This window comes from Aspergillus ruber (genome assembly GCF_000600275.1).
Source record: "Aspergillus ruber CBS 135680 unplaced genomic scaffold scaffold00016, whole genome shotgun sequence".
NCBI lineage: Eukaryota > Fungi > Ascomycota > Eurotiomycetes > Eurotiales > Aspergillaceae > Aspergillus > Aspergillus ruber.
In genome coordinates, this window is record NW_024467312.1 from 199,442 (window position 1) to 220,976 (window position 21,535).

The 21,535-nt window shown below is 48.5% G+C and overlaps 8 protein-coding genes across 8 annotated transcripts; 3 read left to right on the forward strand and 5 right to left on the reverse strand.

The window, feature by feature from the left end:
- Positions 1 to 827: 827 nt before the first annotated feature.
- EURHEDRAFT_457871 (putative C2H2 finger domain protein) lies at positions 828 to 2,226 on the forward strand (the record flags this gene model as incomplete). Its single annotated transcript, XM_040784462.1, has 3 exons — positions 828 to 990; positions 1,074 to 1,447; positions 1,495 to 2,226. The coding sequence occupies 3 exons, from the start codon at positions 828 to 830 to the stop codon at positions 2,224 to 2,226; spliced, it is 1,269 nt and encodes a 422-aa protein (XP_040638085.1).
- Positions 2,227 to 4,653: 2,427 nt separating this feature from the next.
- Positions 4,654 to 5,193, forward strand: EURHEDRAFT_413203 (TMEM14 family protein). Its single transcript, XM_040782111.1, has 2 exons — positions 4,654 to 4,703; positions 4,758 to 5,193. The coding sequence occupies exons 1-2, from the start codon at positions 4,701 to 4,703 to the stop codon at positions 5,088 to 5,090; spliced, it is 336 nt and encodes a 111-aa protein (XP_040638086.1). The 5' UTR covers positions 4,654 to 4,700; the 3' UTR covers positions 5,091 to 5,193.
- A 992-nt stretch (positions 5,194 to 6,185) lies between these two features.
- EURHEDRAFT_457816 (MFS transporter) lies at positions 6,186 to 7,849 on the reverse strand (the record flags this gene model as incomplete). The annotated part of the gene is made up of 3 exons (XM_040784459.1): positions 6,186 to 7,646; positions 7,693 to 7,745; positions 7,801 to 7,849. 3 exons carry the CDS (start codon positions 7,847 to 7,849, stop codon positions 6,186 to 6,188), a joined length of 1,563 nt encoding a protein of 520 aa, XP_040638087.1.
- A 645-nt stretch (positions 7,850 to 8,494) lies between these two features.
- On the reverse strand, positions 8,495 to 9,680 carry EURHEDRAFT_403363 (uncharacterized protein; the record flags this gene model as incomplete). Its single annotated transcript, XM_040780211.1, has 2 exons — positions 8,495 to 9,212; positions 9,313 to 9,680. 2 exons carry the CDS (start codon positions 9,678 to 9,680, stop codon positions 8,495 to 8,497), a joined length of 1,086 nt encoding a protein of 361 aa, XP_040638088.1.
- Positions 9,681 to 10,139: 459 nt separating this feature from the next.
- EURHEDRAFT_378283 (uncharacterized protein) lies at positions 10,140 to 11,380 on the forward strand (the record flags this gene model as incomplete). The annotated part of the gene is made up of 2 exons (XM_040779057.1): positions 10,140 to 10,528; positions 10,579 to 11,380. 2 exons carry the CDS (start codon positions 10,140 to 10,142, stop codon positions 11,378 to 11,380), a joined length of 1,191 nt encoding a protein of 396 aa, XP_040638089.1.
- A 1,223-nt stretch (positions 11,381 to 12,603) lies between these two features.
- Positions 12,604 to 15,017, reverse strand: EURHEDRAFT_457568 (M28 family metallopeptidase; the record flags this gene model as incomplete). Its single annotated transcript, XM_040784437.1, has 3 exons — positions 12,604 to 12,660; positions 12,720 to 14,095; positions 14,159 to 15,017. 3 exons carry the CDS (start codon positions 15,015 to 15,017, stop codon positions 12,604 to 12,606), a joined length of 2,292 nt encoding a protein of 763 aa, XP_040638090.1.
- A 216-nt stretch (positions 15,018 to 15,233) lies between these two features.
- On the reverse strand, positions 15,234 to 15,825 carry EURHEDRAFT_413208 (RTC4 family protein). The gene has a single exon (XM_040782112.1). It carries the CDS (start codon positions 15,738 to 15,740, stop codon positions 15,441 to 15,443), a length of 300 nt encoding a protein of 99 aa, XP_040638091.1. The 5' UTR covers positions 15,741 to 15,825; the 3' UTR covers positions 15,234 to 15,440.
- Positions 15,826 to 17,742: 1,917 nt separating this feature from the next.
- On the reverse strand, positions 17,743 to 21,317 carry EURHEDRAFT_457675 (DUF726-domain-containing protein; the record flags this gene model as incomplete). Its single annotated transcript, XM_040784451.1, has 2 exons — positions 17,743 to 19,065; positions 19,125 to 21,317. The coding sequence occupies 2 exons, from the start codon at positions 21,315 to 21,317 to the stop codon at positions 17,743 to 17,745; spliced, it is 3,516 nt and encodes a 1,171-aa protein (XP_040638092.1).
- Positions 21,318 to 21,535: the final 218 nt, after the last annotated feature.

Sequence of the window (21,535 nt, forward strand, 5' to 3'; positions counted from 1 at the left end):
CAGCAAGCAAGACAAAATAACCCGAAACAGCCTGTAAAGGACACGCCCTCTAGCCTGTACTAAACTGGTGCGACAATATGCCATGTAACTTTCCGTAATCACTCTCTCAGCCATGTGAGTAGAAGAACCCTTCCACGGACGTTCACGGAGTGTTGCCTCGTGCTCTTCGGTTTACTTCCAGTCTCTCAAGTCTGTCTAAAGAACTTGCCTGTATTTGTTGCAACCTCACACTGTCTAAGCATATTAATTACCGCAGATAATAATAACTGGCTGTCGGAAGTTCCAGCGTCTGTTTTTGGTTGGAAACAGGGTCGAAGCCTAACTCCCAGCCCGAGAAAAATCGTGTACGAAGTCAAAGTCAATATTGTCTTCTAAAACAAAGTAAATGTGTTAATTGATATATAGAATTTGTGGAAGAGCAGCAAAATACAACATACATTTACCTTTGCTGAGATGGTGTTTCATATTTCGACGCTACGTGAGCCAGGACAGTATCGCTTGCCATCGCTTTCAATCCAAAGTGGTTTAAAAGCTTTGATTACTTGAGACTCATTATGGCGAGAGAATAGGTAGAAGAAAGCAAAGGGTGAAAAGAGAGACGGGATGGATTTACTCACCAATCTAGTAACTACGTAACTAGGGCCAATGACATCACGTAAGCATCACGTGATCATAATCGCCATCCGCTTTTGCGACTCAGTCCGATTCCTCCACGCGTTGAACGTCACGGCCACCCTTGTACTCTCCCAATCGCACCATACCATCGATCCTCTGTCTACCTTGAAGCTCTGGCTTAGCTCCGAACAAAACGAAGAATTACCGCCACGATGGGAAAGAAGCGGCGAGGTCCGACGCTCGAAGAGCTTCTGGCTCGCCCGTGGTGTTACTACTGTGAGCGCGACTTTGAAGATCTCAAGATTCTCATATCGCACCAGAAGGCAAAGCACTTTAAGTGTGAACGTTGTGGAAGGAGGCTTAATACGGCAGGAGGTTGGTTTTTTTTTTTCTTTTTTTTCTTTTCTCTTTTTCTCTTCCGGCTCCATTGTGCGCGTTGCTAACAACTACGTAATTAGGACTTTCGGTGCACATGAGCCAAGTCCACAAGGAACAACTCTCCGCTGTCGACAATGCGCTTCCCAATCGGTCGGGTTTGGACGTCGAGATTTTTGGAATGGAGGGTGTTCCCGAGGACATCATCCAGAGCCATAACCAGCGCGTCTTGACGCAGTTCCAGCAGGCAGAGGCGGAGCGGCAGGCTGTGACGGGGAACCCACCGGCGGGAACGGGGACAGGTCAGCCCTCGGCGAAGAAACCAAAGGTGGAGAGTGTGTCGGAGATGAAGAAGCGCTTGGCGGAGCATAGGGCGAAACGGGCAGAGGCTGTGAATGGGAGTAGCGCTGAAGGGACACCGGTTGGGGCTGGGCAAACGCCTACTACGGGTGGATTTGTGAGTTCCTCCCTACCTTTCAAGTTATTGTTATACTGACTTGTCAGGGTCAATCACCACAGAGTCCCGCCATCGCCAACCAACAATTTTCATACCCGCAACCGTATGGCGCTGCTGCTACCGCTACCGCTAACCAGCCTTATCAGCAGACAGCGAGCCCGGTCTACCAGAACTACTCGCCTGGAGGCCAACCGCAATTTCCAGCGCAATATACTCCGCAGTCCTTCCAGGCCGGAACACCAGGCCAAGCTTTCCCGGCTTTTGGAACTACTCCTACTCCTTCGCCCTTCCCACAACAACAAACGCAACCACAAGTACCCCAGAATACCGCCTCCCCGCAAACTACGCCAGGATTTACGCCCCGGTCCGGTAGCCTTCCGACTGCTCCCAGCCTCCCCCAACGACCCAGTTTCGGTGCTCCGCAGGTCAATTCCTACCAGATGCAGCAGATGCATATGGGACACTCCGTGCCAACACCTGGACTGTCCGGTACAGACAAGACACCAACACCCGGAGCCGTCCCGGTATCTGCAGATGACCAAACCGGCAAGCCCGCAGAAGCGACGGAGGAGAAGCCCACCAAGAAAGACAAGTCGAAGCAAGCCCGATTGGTGTATTCTGATAACGAGTTCAGCCCAGAGGAGAAGATGGCTGGGTTGCCAAGGTACGCATTCGTTCCCAACCGCCAGGGAGAGACAACAGTGGAGACGGCCCCACCGTCTACAGTCGTCGGGACTATAAGAGATACGGACAACACGACGCTCGATCCAACAGATTAAACATCGCATCGATGTTAGTCGAGATAACTATGGAAGAGGAGGTGCTTTTTCAATACAATGACCGGTCCATGATCTTGGCCGGAACCAAAGATGGACCATGGACTCCAGCTAAGTTCGACACATGTCAATTCTAGCTATGACTTTTTTTTCCTTTTTCCTTGTTTCTCTATTTAATATTTGTCTGGACTCATGTGAGCATGTGTTTATTTTCCTTTTCCTGTCTTCTTTATGCCCTGATTTGTCAGTAGTTTGGCGAAACCCGGTGCTGCTTGCAAAGAAAAGAACAAGAGAGGATGCTTCAGCTTCTTGAAACAGGCTCTTTAACCCATTACTTTCGTTGGCGTTGCCGGTCACTGCATCGTTTTCTCACCCGAGCGACCCAAATTTCGATCCGACGAGGAACAAAAGACCTGGCCATGATCAGTGTTTGCTGGTGAGTTGGTCATCAACTGTTTCTGAAGGAGACTGATCGTCGATGGGAGAAAGATTCGAGAATTTTTTGCATTTATCTATTAGACGTGCTCGAGTACGTTGCTATCGGGATGACAATCCTGCGCATACCTTTCCGCATCGCATGTATGCATCGCTTGCTTCGTTCAGCTGTAAGTTCATCTCGCGTTGCAAAGGTAGGCCACCGGAATGATACTCTGAATTACACTGCTGTAAGATAGGCAATAAATGCTTTGGTTTGGACTGTACTGGTGTGTAGTTTACTTTCGATCTCCAATGATGCCTTGGAAATGTCTTAGTCGGTTATGGTATAAAGGTAGCATTCTAGTAGTTAATATGGAGCACCATAACTTCAATATTATCATTATATTTCGCCCCTTATACGATGGCATGGAATTCAAGGTAGGACCTCTGAGTTTGGAGGGTAAATTGATTGGGAGTGGAAGCCCTGGCTTGTAGCAGAGTTTGGGGATACAGTGGAGAGATTATTATGCCTGGGATGACTGAATATTATATGCCAAGGTCCTTTCTCCAGAACATGAAAGAGAATGAATGGATAGTTGTTTATTATTAAGTGATGTATCTTAAGTTAATAATTTCTTGACATGGTTTCTGTTAATCTTTCTACCATGAACATCATTGTCCTATTTATCTACTTCGTCAACTTTGTTAACTTTCCCACTTCTTAATGCTGCTCTTTGTCTGAAGTGTAATATCATTAGAAGCCGAACCCCGTATACATGTACAGGTTGAAGCTAGATAACCACAAAGTAACAAACAATCCCACATGAGGCTGGTAGTCAAATAGTAGTGAGAACCATTTGGTCGATTTCGTATCTGCTTGTTAAGGATTTTGCGGCGACGGATGGGTCGACTGGCTCTCGGTTAACATATCATGTTGCCCATTGCCCAAATGCATGCTATCGAGAGCTGCGCCGAATAAAAATTCTTATAGAGATGTCTATAAACTGCCGTAAAAAGGAATTCAAAAAAACCTTTGCGGCATATTATATCAAACCGGAGATGACGAAAACGCCCCCGACTAGGTCATACGGGTTCCAGTAAGACACGATGTAGAGTCAAGATGACTCGAAGCTGTAATTCCACAGTTTATCTATTGTTGGAAACCGGTTCTTTGGGCTTGTGTATGATGAGGAAGCAGACAACTCCAGACTATGGCATCTATGAAGCGGTATCTGCTGATAATTAGAATACCAATTTTGCTAAACAAGGCTGTACTTACATCTTGTATCAGTTCTCTTCTAGAATCCATGTTGGTGGAACAAATCCGTATAGGATGTCTTTATCCAGTCAAAGAAATTGGCATTAATTCCGACCAAGACCATGCCATATGTTGCCATATATGCCATAGCTTTTCCAATGCCGTTCCTAAAGCAGGCTCTTTGCTTTGCCTCCACAACGGCTGAGCGGCTCTCAAACTTCTCGTGCTAGGATAATAAGGTTGTGCCAAATATTGTAATTGTAGCCAGCATATACGCTGATGTCTGTCACGGTTGTCGCATCAACATGACATTCACCCTGGAGGTGAGTTCTTGCTGCAAGTTGTCCTCGATGAGCGCCTAATCATTCGAAGAGCAGTATATCAATCAGGTTTCATTATTTGAGCAATATTGGCATGCGCAGGCTACTGGGACTTGAACAGACAAATTTAGTACTAGTGTGTAACAATGTGTAGGAACAACACCGGCGTGAAAGTAGATGCTCGTGTAGATTGGAAAAGAGGCGACAATGGACGAGAGAACTTTCATTAAAACTATTCATTTAATAGCTCAGTAGTACCAATCAATTATGGAGAAAAGGCAATAATGAGGTGGAAGAGAGCAGTCACTAGGAGGTATACCGTACGGAGTACATCCAGATATGGAAATGCCCTAGTTAACTCCGCTTATGTCCGTAATTACTAATCCGATCTCCGAATGACACTCCACTTTTCACTGATTATCGTAGATCCTATCTCAACCTCACTTAAGAACTGTACAAGCACACAATCACAATAACATAAAATGGCAAGCCCCCTTCCTCTCCCATATTCAACCCATTTCCAGCTAATTAAACACCAGTCTCAACCACAATCCCTCCCGACAAATTCCGCCCTAACTCTCTCCCTCCTCACCTCCCTCGGCGGCGTAATCGGCTACGCCCGCACAGGCTCCATTCCCTCCATCGCAGCAGGCCTCTCCGTTGGTGCGCTCTACATGTACAGTTACTCGCGACTGCGGAACGGCGAGACTCTCGGTGAGGAACTTAGTCTGTTGGCATCGGTTGTGTTGGGTGGTAGCTCGGTGCCCAGGGCCATTAAGACGGGGGGTAAGATGGTGCCGGTTGGGTTGAGTATTTTAGCGACTTATGGTGTGGTGGTTTTTGGAAAGGAGGTTTTGGGCAAGAGGGCTTGATTGGTTGATCGGCTGTGGTTGGAAATGTGTACGGTCGAGCATCAAGTGATAAGTGTAATGGGACCATAACCACAAATACAAAATATGACTTGTTCTACCTGAGCTTTATCCAATGACTACCAAGCAGGTACGGCTTCAATAAAGTAAACATCATATAGTTCTGTCGTAATATAATTGCGCCCTAGAGTCGATCATAGTTTGCTCAAAGTTCTGATCATATACATTGGATTTCTTGGTTTTGTAGAGTGGCACGGTTCAGAAAGTCGCATTCTCTACCAATCGAAGTTTAGTAATGACAAGGCCAGGAAACCAGACAGCTTACATCTTATATGCCTGACGAATCTGGACCACCTGTGGTGGTATGATGGGACACATCGATATCAAACTGTGGGAACTGGAGAAATGGTATCGTTTTGCGACTTATATTGCAAACCTAGCACTGTTTCTGACTTTTACCGAGTTAGCAATGATGAAGGCTGTTGAACATTGGCACTACTCATCATGCATCTTAAAACCAACGCAACGCAGGAAAGATTAGTCACAAAAGATCATGAATTGGCGCTCACGTCGAGGTATACTGGCCAAGACCAACAAGTAGTCGACATATGTATCGACCGACGGATGCCAGATGGTAGACTCTTTTTCTAATTTGTGAGGGGCGGACGAGCTTATACCGTTCATCTACCTAGACTACTGTCACCTCTTAAGAACTATCTGTCTACTTTCATCAAATCCTCGTCATTTGCATTTGATACCCTTCACCTTTTCACTTTGGAGTTGGGACAACAGGATGGCGAGTTTGTGTGAGGTACGAAAGCATGATGAGTGTACTAGAACGCGTCTTTCACTTTATTTATCAAACATAAACATGGTCGTAATCATGCACAGCATGACAGACATGAAGAACGACATGAGATTGATTCCAGCCATTTCACCTTGCGCATCTGCAATTGAGGCTATATGATCTACTCTACAAAACCCGGTCGTATACTGTGCGCCGTTCAGAGTGAGTAATCATACAGCCCCCTGCTGCAGATGTGCAAAATAAAAAGATATTACGACCAATCTCATGTCAGTAAATACTCGTGAGCAGCATCATCTGGAATGATGCTGTCGATCTGTATAGTCATGCTCTCCAGATTCTGAATCCTCTTCATCATTGTCATCTGCATCATGCCCCCTAAACCCATCTGTCTCCTCAATCCAGAATGTCGGCACCGCCGTCAAAGCAGCCATAACAGTCAACGTCCACCAAGGAATAATAACATACCCCCTTTTCACCCCAAACGAAAACGTGGCTCCCGCAACAGCCGGCCCCACAGCCCTCCCCAACGCACTAACACTCGTCCCGACCCCATTCAGCGTCCCCAGAATATTCAAGCTAGACGCAGAATTCGTAAGCAAGATCGTGCAGCACGGAAAGCTGAAAATCGACGCGGACAGTTTCGTAAGCATAAGCAGGAATACGACGTAATTACGGAATGCGGATGGGACGAGCGCTGTGAAAGGCGTAACAAAGTAGACGATCGGGAATATTAAGTAGACGAGTTTTGTGATGTTGAGGACGCCGTATCTTTTTGCGATGGTGGGGAAGAAGAAGAACTGCACAAACATACCGAAGATGCCGATTAGGGTGTAGAAGAGGCCGATTGTTTGGGAGTCGACGCCGAATCCGCCGATGAATTTGAATGGTAATTGGACATCTGGGTTTCCGTCCAATTCCTGCTCGGGAAAATGTAGGAATACTGGTAGCAGTGAGTCAAAGGCCATGTTGTGCATTGCCAGCATGCCGTAGGCCATCAAAACAAGAACAGATTGCGTGGAGAAGACCTCGCGCCAGCTTGTTCGCCCAGCGGGCTTCTGTTTTGGTTGTCTGTCCGTCTGGCCATTGTCACCGTCTTCACCAAGGAGCGCCGTTCGCTCGTCATCCCCGGCCTCCGAGTTGACGGTCTTTCTGCGCGAAGTGCATGGGCGCGTCAACACCTGGCCCACTAAGAGACCATAGTCACGCTTATCCCGCCTTGATTGCAGAGTTTCCCGCAAAAACAAAAACCCCGTCGCAATCCCAACAACAAAAAGACACGCCGACGCCAAATTCGGCAAGAGGAACGGATATTTCTCCCAAAACTCCGACCCCCCAAAAATGCTCGGATGTTTCTCCGCCGGCCTCGCCAAAGACCCCCCAAACGCTGGCCCAAAGATCGTCCCTATCGTCCACACAAGTGGCATAACACTAAACGCCCGAGGTTGCAATTCCTTTTCCGGAACCATTTCCGCAACCATCGTTCGGATAATTCCGACGTTTCCGTTCATCAGGCCCAGCAACGCACGGGCCCATAATAATGTGGCCATGTTCTGCGAGAAACCAAATACCAGCGAGAATATCATTGTGAACATGAGACCGGTGAGGATAGTGGGTTTTCGGCCGATGTAGTCAGAAGCTGTGCCCCAGGGGACGGCCATGGCGCATTGGCTGATGGCGCTGACGGCGGAGGTGATGCCTACCCATTTTGCGATTTCGTTTTTGGGGATGCCCATGTGTTCGACCATCTCAGGCTGCGATTGTCAGTGGGAATCAATAAATGGGGACAACAAAACATACAAGATACGGCAGGACCGAAGTCAGGACAACAGGCTCCGCGAAACGACATATTGCTATAACCCTATTAGTTTCATGAGAAGAAGCAAAGGAGTAATAATGTAGACTTACAGAGAACGATAAGCTGCTGAACGGGCAGCTTCGGCCGTTTTTGCAACATTTTCGGTTAATCCTGTCGGAGCCGAAGAAGAGAAATATTTCAAGCCGGCATGGAGAACACAACTAAACCAATGTAGGCCGGATAGGACCACAAACTTTCACGGGTATGCGCTTAAGAGAGAGAGAAAAGAGAAAAAGATGAAACTATTTAGGAGCGCTCGAGTCAACGCAAGGGTTTGTCAGCAGGCAGTCAGTCGGAGTTACAGCGGAGAAGAGCGATAACTCTTTTGGTGGGCAAGAATGGTGGATTCACCAAATGGTTTAGATCTGATTGATTGTCATTCCTCCCAGTCTTTCCAAACAGCGATATCAGAGCCGGAGGTAACCGGACATTTATCTTAAGCTTCACGAATACAGGGTGTTGACGTTAGTCTTGTTGCCGACATCATCAATAGAACAGTCCTTATCCAATTACCCGTGGCCCTTCTATTCATCCAGAGCAAATTCATTGCATTGCATTGCAGCGTGAAGCAAGATAATGCAGTTCTACCGGGAATGTCACCTCGTCCGCCGATCAACCAAGTGTGAGATATAGCTGAACATCTTCAGGTTAAGAGCGATACATAGCTGAGGATGATGTGGCATAAAACAGACGTTTTTTTTCGCTATATACATAACAAACGCTCTTTGCCAATTTATCTATATTCTAAGAATGACTGGACGCCTTTTTGCTTGTCCGTCCGAAAAACCTAAAGACCTTCCTGGATGGAACCGAAGGACTCTCTTGCCGGCGGGAACCGTGATTCTCAATGAGTTTTTCCACTGTTGAACTTGGACAGTCACCCATTATTTGAGAGCTTTGAGTTGCGGCGTTGACGTTCTTAGCTGAGACCGTATTCTGCGTGGTAGATATAACAATCTGAAGGGATTGGTCTTGAGAAGAAATATTTTCAAACCTGTGGGCCCTTTCTTGCTGCGCTTCCTCATGTTTCGCCTCCAGGATTGTTCTGCAGTGATCAAGCCAACATCTTCGCTCTTCCAACTGCTGCTGTTGCTGTCGGACCAGCTCCTGCTCTTTCACCTCCAGGAGCCTGGTCTCGCTGCTGGAGAGGAATGACTGAACACGCTGAAGATCCTCGTCTGTCTTCTGCTGTATCTTGCGAGCTGCGATGCTTTTCTTTCGCCTGCGCGTTGCTTCGCCAAGGGATTCCCGTCGAACTCGGTCGATGCTGCTTCCAGCTTTCTGACAAGCCTGGATACACTGAATAATTGCATCTTCCAGCTCCTTGATTTGTCCTTGGTCCTCTAGTTCCATCGGAGATCGTTGGCCAACATTCTGAAGCTGGGCCGAAAGACGAGTCATCGTTTCGGAAATCGCGCTCTGGTAGTCTGCTAGTTGACGCAGGTTCATTTGCGCCAAGTCACTGATTGAAGTTATTAGCGTTGTTCCAAATGATATACTCTTGGGGGAAATGAGCTAACATGCTTATACTAGTGATGATAATGGTGATTGTGCTCTTGTACCCTGCTAGGGTCTCTTTGAATTCGTCGATGTCGCCCCCAAGGAATTTCATTCTCATCCAATCATGGAAATTCGGCTGACGCCCTCCCGAATGCGATGTGCATTTGTTGATCACGTCTTGAAGTCCCGAACAGGTCATGCCACACGCCTTCAGGATAGGGTCGAGTTCTGCACGGACTTTGTCATCACAAGTGATGTTTTGGACATGCCCCAGGGCCATCATAAGACCATGTAGCTCTGTTTGGAGATTTTTGACGCTATCGGGGTAGCCGTGGAAGCTTTTGATCAGGTCATTAAGAGCCTTGGCTGATTGGAAAGCGAAAGTTCCAAGGCCAACAGAAGCGCTTATAACACTCAATGGATCAGTCATCTTCGAAAGATAGTTAAAAAGGAAAATTAAGCTCTGAGGTTACACAACATCCTCAGCAATCATCCCGGGATTTAAATATCTAACTATACATTATCGCTGGGTTCTATTCATAAATAGAAACACTTCGGCGCTTGTCAAAACTCTACATTGCTTTCTCTGTAGTAGCGCGCGCGTATAGTATATTGGCAATCTCCCCGCTTCCAGAGGATTGCCCTTTTATCAGATTGGGCCAGCAAAGGCAGAAAAGACAATAGTTTGTTTCAAGTGAGACGCTATTCCTGGTGATACTCCATACAAGCGGGTAAATGCAACTTCGGTCGGCCTGCTTGCCGCAGTCATATATCTTGGCGTTCTCCGCAATGCAGGAGGTAGCTTTTGTTTTCTTTTCGTCCTATTCTTGATCTCCTCTGCTCTCTCCACTCCTACATTATCTTCTCTTTACGATAGCCAGCTGTCACCATGGAAAAAGCGCCTCCACTTACATCTGACTTGGTGACTCTGGCTGCATTTGCCCATCAGGCAAGCCAATCGCTTCATCAGACTATCGAAAGCTCCCGGTCCGAAAAGCGAGACGTCTCTGAGTCGTGGTATGGCTTCAAGTCTCTCAGTCTGATCCTAGAAGCTTTTTGGCAGGTAGCCGCGGAAAACCAAGCCGGATTCATCGCATTAAAGCTACCTCTCTTGCAGTGCGGGAAGATCTGCACAAAATTCGCAGAAGCTATCAGTAAATGTATGATTCATTCTAATGGGGAGAAAACAAGATTCCGGGAAGGGGCGATTGCAACTTGGAGGACCACCTTGGCTGCATACAAGCTGGTAATGAGTATCGCTCTTGGTGACGCAACTTTGTAAGACTCCAATACCCAGGAATATTTCACTTGCTGACCACGCTTGACAGCCGTGAAGCTGCCGTGGCTACCGGTGTTCTCGACGACTATAAGCGGCTGGTCGCGGATGCGATGTCTGGCCTCCAGAAACACTCAAAACTCATGTATGGAAGGCCGCAATCTCTACTTGAATTTGAGTTCAGCAATGGAAGAGATGTCGACAAAACGAGCAATATAAGGGAAGAGGATGAAAGCCTAAAGCAATGCGTTACGATCTGTGGCAATGTTTTTAATTCAGTTGACAACAACCGATCGCAGAAATACAGTGCTGGCGAAAAACAATTCTCGAGTCCAGGACTGAGAGATGTTGATAATGCCGTGACAGTCACCAAGGAGATGCTTGTGGAATTCCAAGATAGGCTCTCCGAGTACTCGACAATTCTTGACTCCCTTCCGATGGAATTGGATGAGAAACCGCAGACCTTACCATGGCAAGGAGCAGAACATATGAAATCAGACGATGCTGAGCCTAATGACACAAGGGAAGACAGTGACAGTGACACGCCGCACCCTGCAAAAACAGCCCGGAAAAACACCTTCGAGGACATCACTTCCGCTGATAATTCACATCAACTAATCGTTTCGACAATTGGAGACCAAATATTGGCCAGACGTATCTTCACTGGAGCCATGTCTATGCAGTGGTTGGGACAGATGTCCGATGATACACTTCAGAGACTTTCCAAGGACCGCAGCAGCCGTGTCGACGAGAAGGTGTCACAAGTACAAACAGGACAAGATAAATTTGATCAATATGGCGTCGGGCGCGATCTTCGCGGGAGAAAGCTAGAAGTGGGACGGGGCCCTTGTTAGGAAGGTACAACTGCACTGCTATTATGAGTCTAGCATTATGCTCTTCGAGCTAAGATCATAATTCTGCAATCTCTGAAGAGTCATGCAATGCCATGTCGCCCTCAAACCCAGGAATTGCCTGAATTACCTGAATAATATCGGCTTTGGCACTCATTCCTCTTACATTCGCTGTCACCTTACTTTTACTGCCCATGAGCCCTCCAATGCCTTCGCAATCTTTTACTTATTGTTTCAAGTTTGTGGCCTCTCTTTAACATTGTTCTCTCCTTGCTATCTCCAGATTGTTTTTGTTCGTCTCTTTTGTTGATTTGCTGCTGCAACTGTCGCATTTCTGTAGCTTGGTTGTCTAATTTTCATGGTCACGTTTATCATTGCAGTTGAACTGTTTGCCGAGGACTTGACCTTGCTGACGCAGGCTCGCTCGCTGCATACAGCAACTTGACGTTGAGTTGATGTCTACTAGGTGGGGATGTATATGAGTAGACTCGTAATGATTTGCTTGCTCTCTAGCCATTGTCTTATTTCTCTATCTATATATTTGTCTGTGCTCAGCTGTGCTCTCATCTGTCATGAGTTAACCTGTCAATTGTCGATAGTTTTCCCCTGTTCCTTAGTATAGGCATTGATAAGGCGTTTTGTACCTCATCTCGCGTGGTGACATTATCAGCAATTTCAGTCAGCATGAGAGCCTCATCCGTACCCAATGCAAATTACCAACAATGTCGCCAAAATTGCTAGTGTGTGAAGTGTGGATCTCATGGTCATTGGATGAAGGGTTGCCATAAAAACCAGCCAGGTCAGCCATGTAACGACTAGTGACTAACCAACAAATGATCGATATGAGCAAACAGGTCAACATGGACAGACCGCGGAGCCTACGTTCTGTCACCGTAGATTCAGTAGATGGCTTGCTTTGCCCTGCCTTCATAAATAGCATGGTAGATTGTCAGGGCCATTAGGGGTGCACTAGCTTCACAGTTCACTATTCGCCGCATGCGAATGCTCCTGTGTTCCTGTGGAATCGCTGAAATCCTCCATGGGATGCGTGGTTGCTCTAACGGCTACTGCATATACAAAAAACCAAAGTAATTGATTGATGCTATTCCCACCTAATCATAACCAAAATCCCAAGTGACCAAGAGACTGGACGCGAGGGTTGTATGCATGTCATAAGTCCATCGTTTGACCCGTTCCAAATTCACATCAAGAACCATTTGGGTGCTCTACTGCAGCAGCTCGGTGGCGGCCTGGATCCGCGTCTCAATGATGAAGCTCCATTTCTGCAGATCTCCGTTAGCAACTTCCCAAATCAACACAAATACAAAGGAAAGACACTCACCTTCGCGTTGGCCACATCTCCCGCCTCCAAGCTTTCGGTCAAACTAGGATACGTCGAGCCCGAATATCCAGTCCAAAGACCAGGCGCGAACACAACATGCTTGTACCAGCTCCGTCCATCAAGTCCCGGTTGATACAGGAATTGATGTTCGATCTCTCTGTACTTGTTGTTCACAGCGCGGATCTGCAAGAACAACTGTACCTTCTTCCACAACAGATACCAGGGGAGATCCTCACCAATTTTGGAAGACAGCTCTTCAGCGTACGCGTCAAATGCGGCGGCAATGGCCTGGAATTGTACGATGGCACTGTCCAGTGGCTCGAAGTCAAAGTCTACACCAACTGGCAGATTTTTTGCAGTCTTCTTGGCCGCTTCAAGATATGTCTGCAAGCCGAGCGAGTATTCCTTAGCGTTGAGGGAAAGCACAGGAGTTTCGACAATCTTGGCAGCAGAAAGTGCCCACAGCTTGGTGGCAGCTTCGTGATAGAGCCAGTCAGAGTCTCCAAAGCGGTCCATCCAGTCGAAACTGTCGTAGTCGGAATGATAGTGATAAACCGGGTCATTTGGTCCACGACCGAAACCCAGATCATAACTGGCAACACCAGCAAAGTCCTGGAAGGCAGTGAAGTCACTTCCACTACCCATAGTCGCAATCTTACCATCCCAGACGTCTCGAATAGTCTGGCCTTCAACAGTCTGGTTGGGCGACTGGACCAGTCCAGTGACTTCGTAGATGACATCGTTCAAGAGTGGGCTTGCCCGTGGAGAGAAGTCAGTACCACTAGCAGCAACGTCCACGTTGAGGTATGCGACATTCGTCTTCGAGAGCCAGGAAAGCTTGTCTTCCACCCATTCGGTGGAGCCCAGCAGTCCGTACTCTTCACCATCCCAGCTGGCAAAGACAATCGTCCGCAGAGGCCTCCATCCTGCCTTAAGGGCCTCGCCAAAGCTGCGGACCACCTCGTTGAGGACGGCAGAGCCACTGTTTGGATCTCCAGCTCCGCCTGCAATCCAAGCATCACGGTGGTTGCCTAGAACAACGACCTCATCCGGAATAATGCCCTTGATAGTACCGATAACGTTCCACAACGGAGTCGTCACGTATTCCTGTTGGTTGTAAAGATTGATGACTACGTCTTCCGGAGTAGGCCCAATGTTGTATTCGACGCCCTTGTAACCGAGTCTACCACCCTGCCACCATTGGTTGAAGTCCGATGCCTTAGGGCCGTGACCATTGAGAGCCTTCAGGAGAGGCAGCACTTCCTTATAAGAGACTGGGAGGGAGGGAATCGATGGAATAAAATCATGTGGGTCTTGACGCTCACAGCCAGGCTTGGATGGGTACCCAGGCGTGGTTGGATCACCAGGAGCAAAGCCTTCATATCAGACAGTATTGTTAGATTGGACAGTTCTACCACGAGGGGCTCTGGTGCACTTACTTAAGAATTGCGTACTTCCTCTTTGCACGGCACTGGGATTCCGGGCGGGACCCTCAGGGTACGCCTTGTAGCCATTTTCCTCGGTGATTTCGCCATCCCCCTGCGGGTCGTCGTACATAATCACACCGACGATACCGAGCTCCTGCGCCCGCTTCACCTTCAACCCACGGAAAATGCGACCATACTTGACAATCGCAATCTTGCCTTCAAGGTCGACGTTTGCCTTGACAAGGTCTTCAAAATCGTCGAACGTGCCAAAATTGGCATAAACAAACGGAGCAGTAACATTCCCGCTAGCCGAGTAACCGTGAAAAGTAGGTACACGATCGGGGAGACCGCTTGTGTGGTCCTCCTCAAGTACGTCTTCCTCCAACGACGCCTCGAAGGTGACCTCAGTGGAGCCAGTCTCAGTCTTCTTGAGAAGCGCCAAGCGATGGTCCACAGGATAATTGAGGTAGGTCTCGTAGGTATCAATGATGGTATCCTCGACACCAAATTCCTGCCATTTCTCGCGAGTCCAGAGCGCCTGGCTCAGGTTTTTGCCAGCGAGGTGAGGGCCTGCTGTGTAGTACGAACTCCATTCACGTGCCATGGCGGCAGACGGGGTGCTTGTGAGAACAGCCTGCAGCTGTTCGTAGGAAAGACCGTAACCCTGAGGCCATGATGAGTGTGGAATTGAGCGCGAACCAGGAATATAGGACCAAAAGGAATCCGGGGCCAGAAATAAAACGAGGGCGATGGAAAGGAGCAAGCCGAGGATACGACGGAAAGTATTGTGGGGATATTGTTGTCGTTGCGGAGCGACATGGACAAGAAGGAGGGGCGAGGGCTCCAAAGGAGCCATATTCTTTTCCTTCATCTTGCAAAATAAATTTACAGCAATTTCACTCCAATCTAGAAACGAATGGCTTGGAAATCGCACTGCATGAATGAAGTTGAAGGAGGAGAGAGCTGGCGGAGCTGAGAGAGTTGGAGATGCGGAGAGCTGATGTGATCGGGCCTTATCAATCGTTATCGCTGCCTGTCCGTGCTCAACGGAATATTCCGTAACAGAGTGTACATTTTAGGAAGCTGGGATTGCTTCAATTCCTTTAATTTTTCTCTATCTGTTCAATTGGCTGTAGATACCCTGGGATTCGAATGCAACTATATATACTTGATTAAAAGCAGGTCCGCCGGATACAAAACAGAAAGAATCCTCCCAGTGTAGATATCAAACAGATGGACCACGGAAATAACGTAAAATGGGGTATATATGCTCAACAACAACAATCAATGCTTTTCAGGCGGTTGCTTTCTCCTTATCCTCATCCAGTTCAGGGACCGGCACGACATCGTTTAATTGCGCGTTCAACTTCTCGCCAATACTGATGCTATCACGTAGGATTTGTCGAGCGGTTTGGTCGTCGTCGACGTTCATGTCTTCCTTGACGAATCGAACAGCCAGTTCGGGGACGAGAACTGCTTGTGCGTAACCAGCAACACCAGCTGTCTTGACGATGTGATCAGCGGCTGCGAGGCGGCGTAACTGAGGAGCGAAATGTGTGGTCACAGCTTGCAACCTGTCCATCATCTTAGCCATCTTCTGAAAGAAATTGTTGCGAACGGAGAACAGTACATTTTACCAGATCCTCGTGTCCCATAGTAACCGCACGAGATATCCTCCAACCCACCACCGGACAAAGTAAGCCGGAAATTCTTCGCTTTTCCTGATTTCATAGCACTGTCGAGAAGATTCCTATAAAACGACGAGCACTCGGGAACCATAAGTTTCGCCAGATCATCGTAATGACTACGGATTCGTTCATCAAATGTATCCCAGTCAATAGTCGGATATCCTTTGCTCTTCCATTCCATTTCGGCCGAGGACACCTGGTGTGATTCACAGAATACCATCTGATCGCGGAAACGCTGCTTAGGTTGCGCCTCAAATCTCATAAGAGCGTCGGGATCGACTTCTTCTTTGCACATAGGGCATAAAGCCTTCCTTGGTTGCGCAATTCCCTCGTCTGCCTGCGAAAACTCAAAATTGAATGCTGACGATGGAGGTGACGGGGTGTTGATCGGAGAACTAAGCGGTGACGCATCATCCTGTGACAGTAAATCCAGAACCTCTGCAAACTGAGGATCTTTATCCGAATAGATGCCGTTGGGCGAAGCAGGCGAGCTCTTAAACTCGGAACTCTTTTCATTCATACGAGTCTTAGACGGTGGGCTAGACATGTCGATTTCCCTCGGCATTTGGAAGCTGCTTTTTTGCTTTTTTCCCTTCCTCTCCTGTGGAGAATTTTTCCCGTATGCTTTGTTGTTTTTTTGCGGTCTCGATATCGACTTGCTGTCTTGAGAGGAAGGCACACTGGAGGCTGAAAGTCTGCTCTGGCTCGAAAATTGTGCCCCCTTCCGCCTCTTGCTGTGCTGTGAAGAACCCCACATTTCGATTAAGTTATCCCGGTCATCCATAGCACTCGAAGTCCTTGCCCGGCTCTTTTCCTGAGAGCTCGCTACCTCCAGTTTATCATCCCCGTCCTGCTTCGACACCGATACCCTCCCGCTTCGCCGCCCAAAGGCACTACTTTCTGCGAGTTTATCCTCCAGACTTTGCATCCCCGGAGCCTTCAATTCTCTATCTTCCTCGAGATCGGATATGTCGGCGACATTATGATCGCCTGCTTCCACTTCGTCGTCGCTGGAGCTAATCGGCGCATCGTCGATACCGGGTTCGGGTCTCTCTGGCTTGGGTGATTTGCTGGGTTCGTTTGATTCTTTATTGAACGTTGACAAGAGATGCTTGCCCGAAAAATTCCTTGTCGTGAGGTAGTTTCTTGAAAAGCTTGGATCTGGTCTCGTTCGGGTCCCCATGGTGAATTGTGGTGGCCGCGGGAACACTACTGCAATAAAACTGGTATACCGACGGTTCGAGGGGATAATTAATTGCTCAATGACAGCTAACGGCCCTAGTTTCCGGTCGCGGAGAGGTAGTTCGGTCGTAGTACTGCCGTTGCGTGCTTTTGTCAGGGTCACCGCACGGTTCTAAGTAGCTTGATAATAATCAGTACTTGACGTTGGCTACCAAAAAGAAGCAGAACGAACTAGGAATTTTGATCGGCCAAGTTCTTTAGACGACGCTCAGTCAGCCCCTAATCAGGCGTTCAGGCGTGACTTGTGCAGGGCTGACTTGTGGGAGGGGCGAGGGAGAGCGAGGGAGAACGCGCGTGACACGCGAACTAGGCGTTTCTCCGCAGCGGCAGATTAGATCCGACAGCTCAACGAGCGATATTGTGATTTAGTCAGTTAAGATGAGGAAATGGAAACATCATTTCGGTTTAGCTTGTAATTTCGAAGGTGAGGGGGCGGCAGTTGGGATACTGATTGAATACTAGTTGATGACTAGTTAGTAGGCCGGAGTATGCGACAACACCATGTATGGAGGATTTCGAAAATATGAAATAATACAGTACAATTGGCGTGATAATAATGAGTGCTAGCACCTTGCTTAAAACGTACATCAAACAAACATAACCCAACAACACCATAGAAAACCTTGTGCCTTATATAACAGATGTATACCTTGAAATGTAAAACTTTCACTCAAAGCTCAATTCCATATCACCTTCTTCGCCACCCCCAAAGTCATGCTCTGCCCAAGCATTAGGTTCCATAGCTAACGCACCCAGAGCACTGGCACCAACACCGGCACCAACGCCAACCGGCATCGTCGCGGAGGATCGCAGTTCCGGTCTCGTAGGACAAGGATCATGGCTGGGTGGTTCGAATGCAGAGTGCGAACGTTGTGGTATATCTTCGTTGTATGAAGTATCAAAAGTCATTTCGATCCCTTCTTCCTCGTGTGGACCAGAGAGCAAATCGGGGGTTAGTGATTTATGATCAGAACTTGGTGCAGGCATGGGCTGCGTTGTGCCTGCATTTGGCGTTTCTTTTTCTTTCTGTTTTGCATCGGAGGATGACGGCGTGGTGGGAGGTTGTCCGTTTGGAGAATTCAAATCCAACTTCATTGGAGGAAGGGTTGACTCCAGCTGCTTAACTTCGATGGCCTCCGAAGCCAGTTCGGCTTTGATAGCGTCAATGTCAAACAAAACTGACCCGGTACCGGCGCTGTCGGTCGAGCTACGCGATATGGACTTGTTGCGCTCGACGTCGTATGTCTCCCACCCCTTCTTTTGCGCCAGTTTCCCTCGCTTGAACAGACCAAATCGCTTCTTCTCTGGTTTCATCTCTGCCTCTTTACGGGCTTCGTCGATCTCTCGGATCAACTCCCGCTGCCGCTCTCCATGGCTTTCCGGATCAGGGTCTTCGATTTCAGCAAATTCCTCGCTCAACACTTCCCATCCAACCTCTTTCAATAACCGAGGCATTGCTGTACGATAATCCATATGCCCATTGACCAACTGGGTCACATCGCGATTCTCTAGTCCAGGAATTCCTTCAATTGGTGCAAGACCTGCAACACGCATGATTCCACCACTCGTCGCACGGAATAGATAACCCAAGATCCAGTCGTTAGAAGCGTAGCCGTTGACGAAACGCCCAGAGACCACGCTGCGAGCTTTGATGTATTCATCCTTGTTTGCCACATTTGGTGATCCGAACATGTAGACGTTTTCGACAAGCCCTTGGGCCCCCCTATCTGCGAGTTCCTTCAGGCATGAGAATATGACCCTCGACCCAAGTGAATACCCAAGCAAGGTCACAGGCCTTTTACCCAGGTTGCGGTCTATTAGGGAATCGGCCATAATAAGGCCAGCTGCGTTCGCACGGGCCAAGGAAACGTTCCATGGGTTATCTATCAGATAAGACAATTTTGTAAGAACAAGAGGTAGTTGCAATGATGCCATAAGAGCTACCAGAACAGTGCTTCCGAGAACATGTTGAAGACCTTGGGTCAACGCCTATTACATTGTCAACGATCCGCGCGTGTCAACGAATAACACATAGACATGGAACTTACCTCAGTGGCCAGAATGTTGATGGTTTGACCCATGCTTTGCAACATTTCAGGTTCCCATAAAACGGAATACATATCGCCCATAATAGGGTCAACAGTACTGTAGGGCAATCGTACATCATCTACCTTGCCAGTCATCCAACCAGACACCGTAATAATGAGATTGACTCGTTTGTTATTGTGCAGCGGTCGATATTCGAACGTCCGAACAGCACCGGTTCGGCGATGTGAAGCCCTCAGTCCGATTGTGCCTCCGGTTAATGTAGCACCAGACGCGATCAGAGCCGTACCACCTGCTCCTCCCAGGAAAGCACTAGTACCTGTAATCCCGACTGTGGTAAAGCCAGCAGCAAGACCAGCGCCTATTACTGGCGCCAGCAACCCAGCCGAGAGACCAATAACCAGTCCACCTCCTACAGTAGCCAGACCCATGACCATGTATCTGCGCTTCAAGGCAGACTTCCGACGTTTTTCCATATGGTCTGATTCGTCCCATGTCTCCTGGTTATTTTCCGCCTCCTGCATTTCAAGAGCATCCATCACTCGTTTCTCGAACTTGGTGATCTGAAGCCATGGTACCTCCATAGCTCGACCGACCCTCTCAAGCAAGCTTCGGGATCTGGCATCATAGGCTGAATCGGCGATCAAAACCAAGAAGAGATCGCAAAGAACCGTCCATCGGAGGTCGATATCGATCTTGGCCGATGTTGGCATATCGGATGGAGATTGAACCTCTGGGGGGTCATCTTCTCCTTGGGCCGTCTCATACGGTGGTGGAGGGGACGTCAACGTGGAATCTCGATTTAATTCAGTCGAGATACTACCTTGATGGCTGTCTTTATCGCCGGAAGAGGAAGCGGAGGACGTAGACTCGCGTGGGGGACCATCTTCCTCTGCCATGGGGTTCTTGACTCGCGCATTTTGCATCAAAGGCGGTACAAGATCCAATGGTTGCACGCCGTGTTGGGCCAACTGCTCAATCATAATTTGCTCTGCAGCATCGATTTCCATATGCGCATAAAGCCGTGCCATCGTTGCTTGTCCCCACATCTTCGTGGCGTCCCTACCCTTCTGTAGTGCTTTCTTGGCGCTTTTAGTTGTGGGTATCTTCTCCTGATCTAATGACATTTCATGTATGGATAGCCTGGTTACCCCGACATATGCTATCCTTTGGCCCTCAGTCAGGATGTCTTTCGTGGCCTGAAGTTGACTGTCGGGATCACGCAGTTCTTCCCCTTCTACACCGGCTGAGTTGCCTGCTGCTTCTTTGAACAGGTAGCTTGTGTCTTCGTCCAAGCTTGTCGCTGACTGTGCATCCTCGTCGAGCTGGACGCGAGTGTAGCCCTTGCCAGCGCCACTATAACCTTGCTGTGCATATTCTTCTTCCTCCTGTCTCTTGGCTCCACGAGCAAGCAGCCGACCAAAATCATCGTACTCGTCGAACTCCCCAAGAGCAGGCATTTCCTTCCATTCGTTGTCACTTTCTTCCTCGCTCTCATCGTCGTCCGATTCTTGGCCTGCGGTCAATCGCTGATGTGACCATTCGGAAGCCTTGAGATTCGGTCGTTTTTCACGTTGGCCTTCAGGTTTAGGAACAACGGCACTTTCAGCGTTGGGCGTGGCATTTTCATCTTGGAGACCTTGCGTAGGTGCGCTAGGAGTAACCGGTTTCTCATTTTCCGGTGAAGCAACAGGGGTTTTCTCGGAGAATTCCTTATTGTCCGATACTGGCGCTTGTGCAGGCAATTGTGTTGCTTGACTCTCTGGAGTACCCTGTGCTAAGTCATCAGAGGCCTCGGGTTTACACGTAGTAGCTTCGCGCTCTTTCTCCGGCTCGTCTGGTTGTTCTGATTTCTCCGCAGCTTTTTGCCCCTCTTGACTTTTCAGGGAGGTGTCTTCCACATCGTGAAATATCTCATGATCATCCGAGGCTTCACTTTCGGGCTGCAGTGGTGGTCGAGGACGCGCTCGAATCGGAAGCCCAAAGTCATCTACCTCGTCCTGCTGCTCCGTTGCATCCCGTCCACCCTGCTCTGCAACCGACTTATGTTCCGGTATCCCACCCCGCGGGTTCACATTCTCCTTCTCATTATCGAAATTACTTCCCAGCAATTGCCCATCGTCCCTTGGCGAATCTCCAGACTGAGCAGTCAAATCGACGGTCCGATCAGTTGCAGCGTTCGAGGTAGAGGTCATTATTCATGAGCGTAGCGGACGTAAAAGAACGCATGCGATTTTCAAGCGAACAATATATTTCTTTCCCTGTCTACCTCCGGGTACGGTCCGTAGCTGACCATCCGTGCAAGTGTACACAGTTCGGATGGTATCCGTGCTTTTTTCTTCCGGTACGAGCTATGACGGGCTCCGTCTGTACCTGACCGTGCAGTCCTTGATCGCAATCATCGGACAGCCTG

What these genes read in the sequence shown, in the direction of transcription:
- EURHEDRAFT_413208 (XM_040782112.1), bottom strand. Translation starts at nt 15,740, where the DNA reads ATGGCTAAGATGATGGACAGGTTGCAAGCTGTGACCACACATTTCGCT.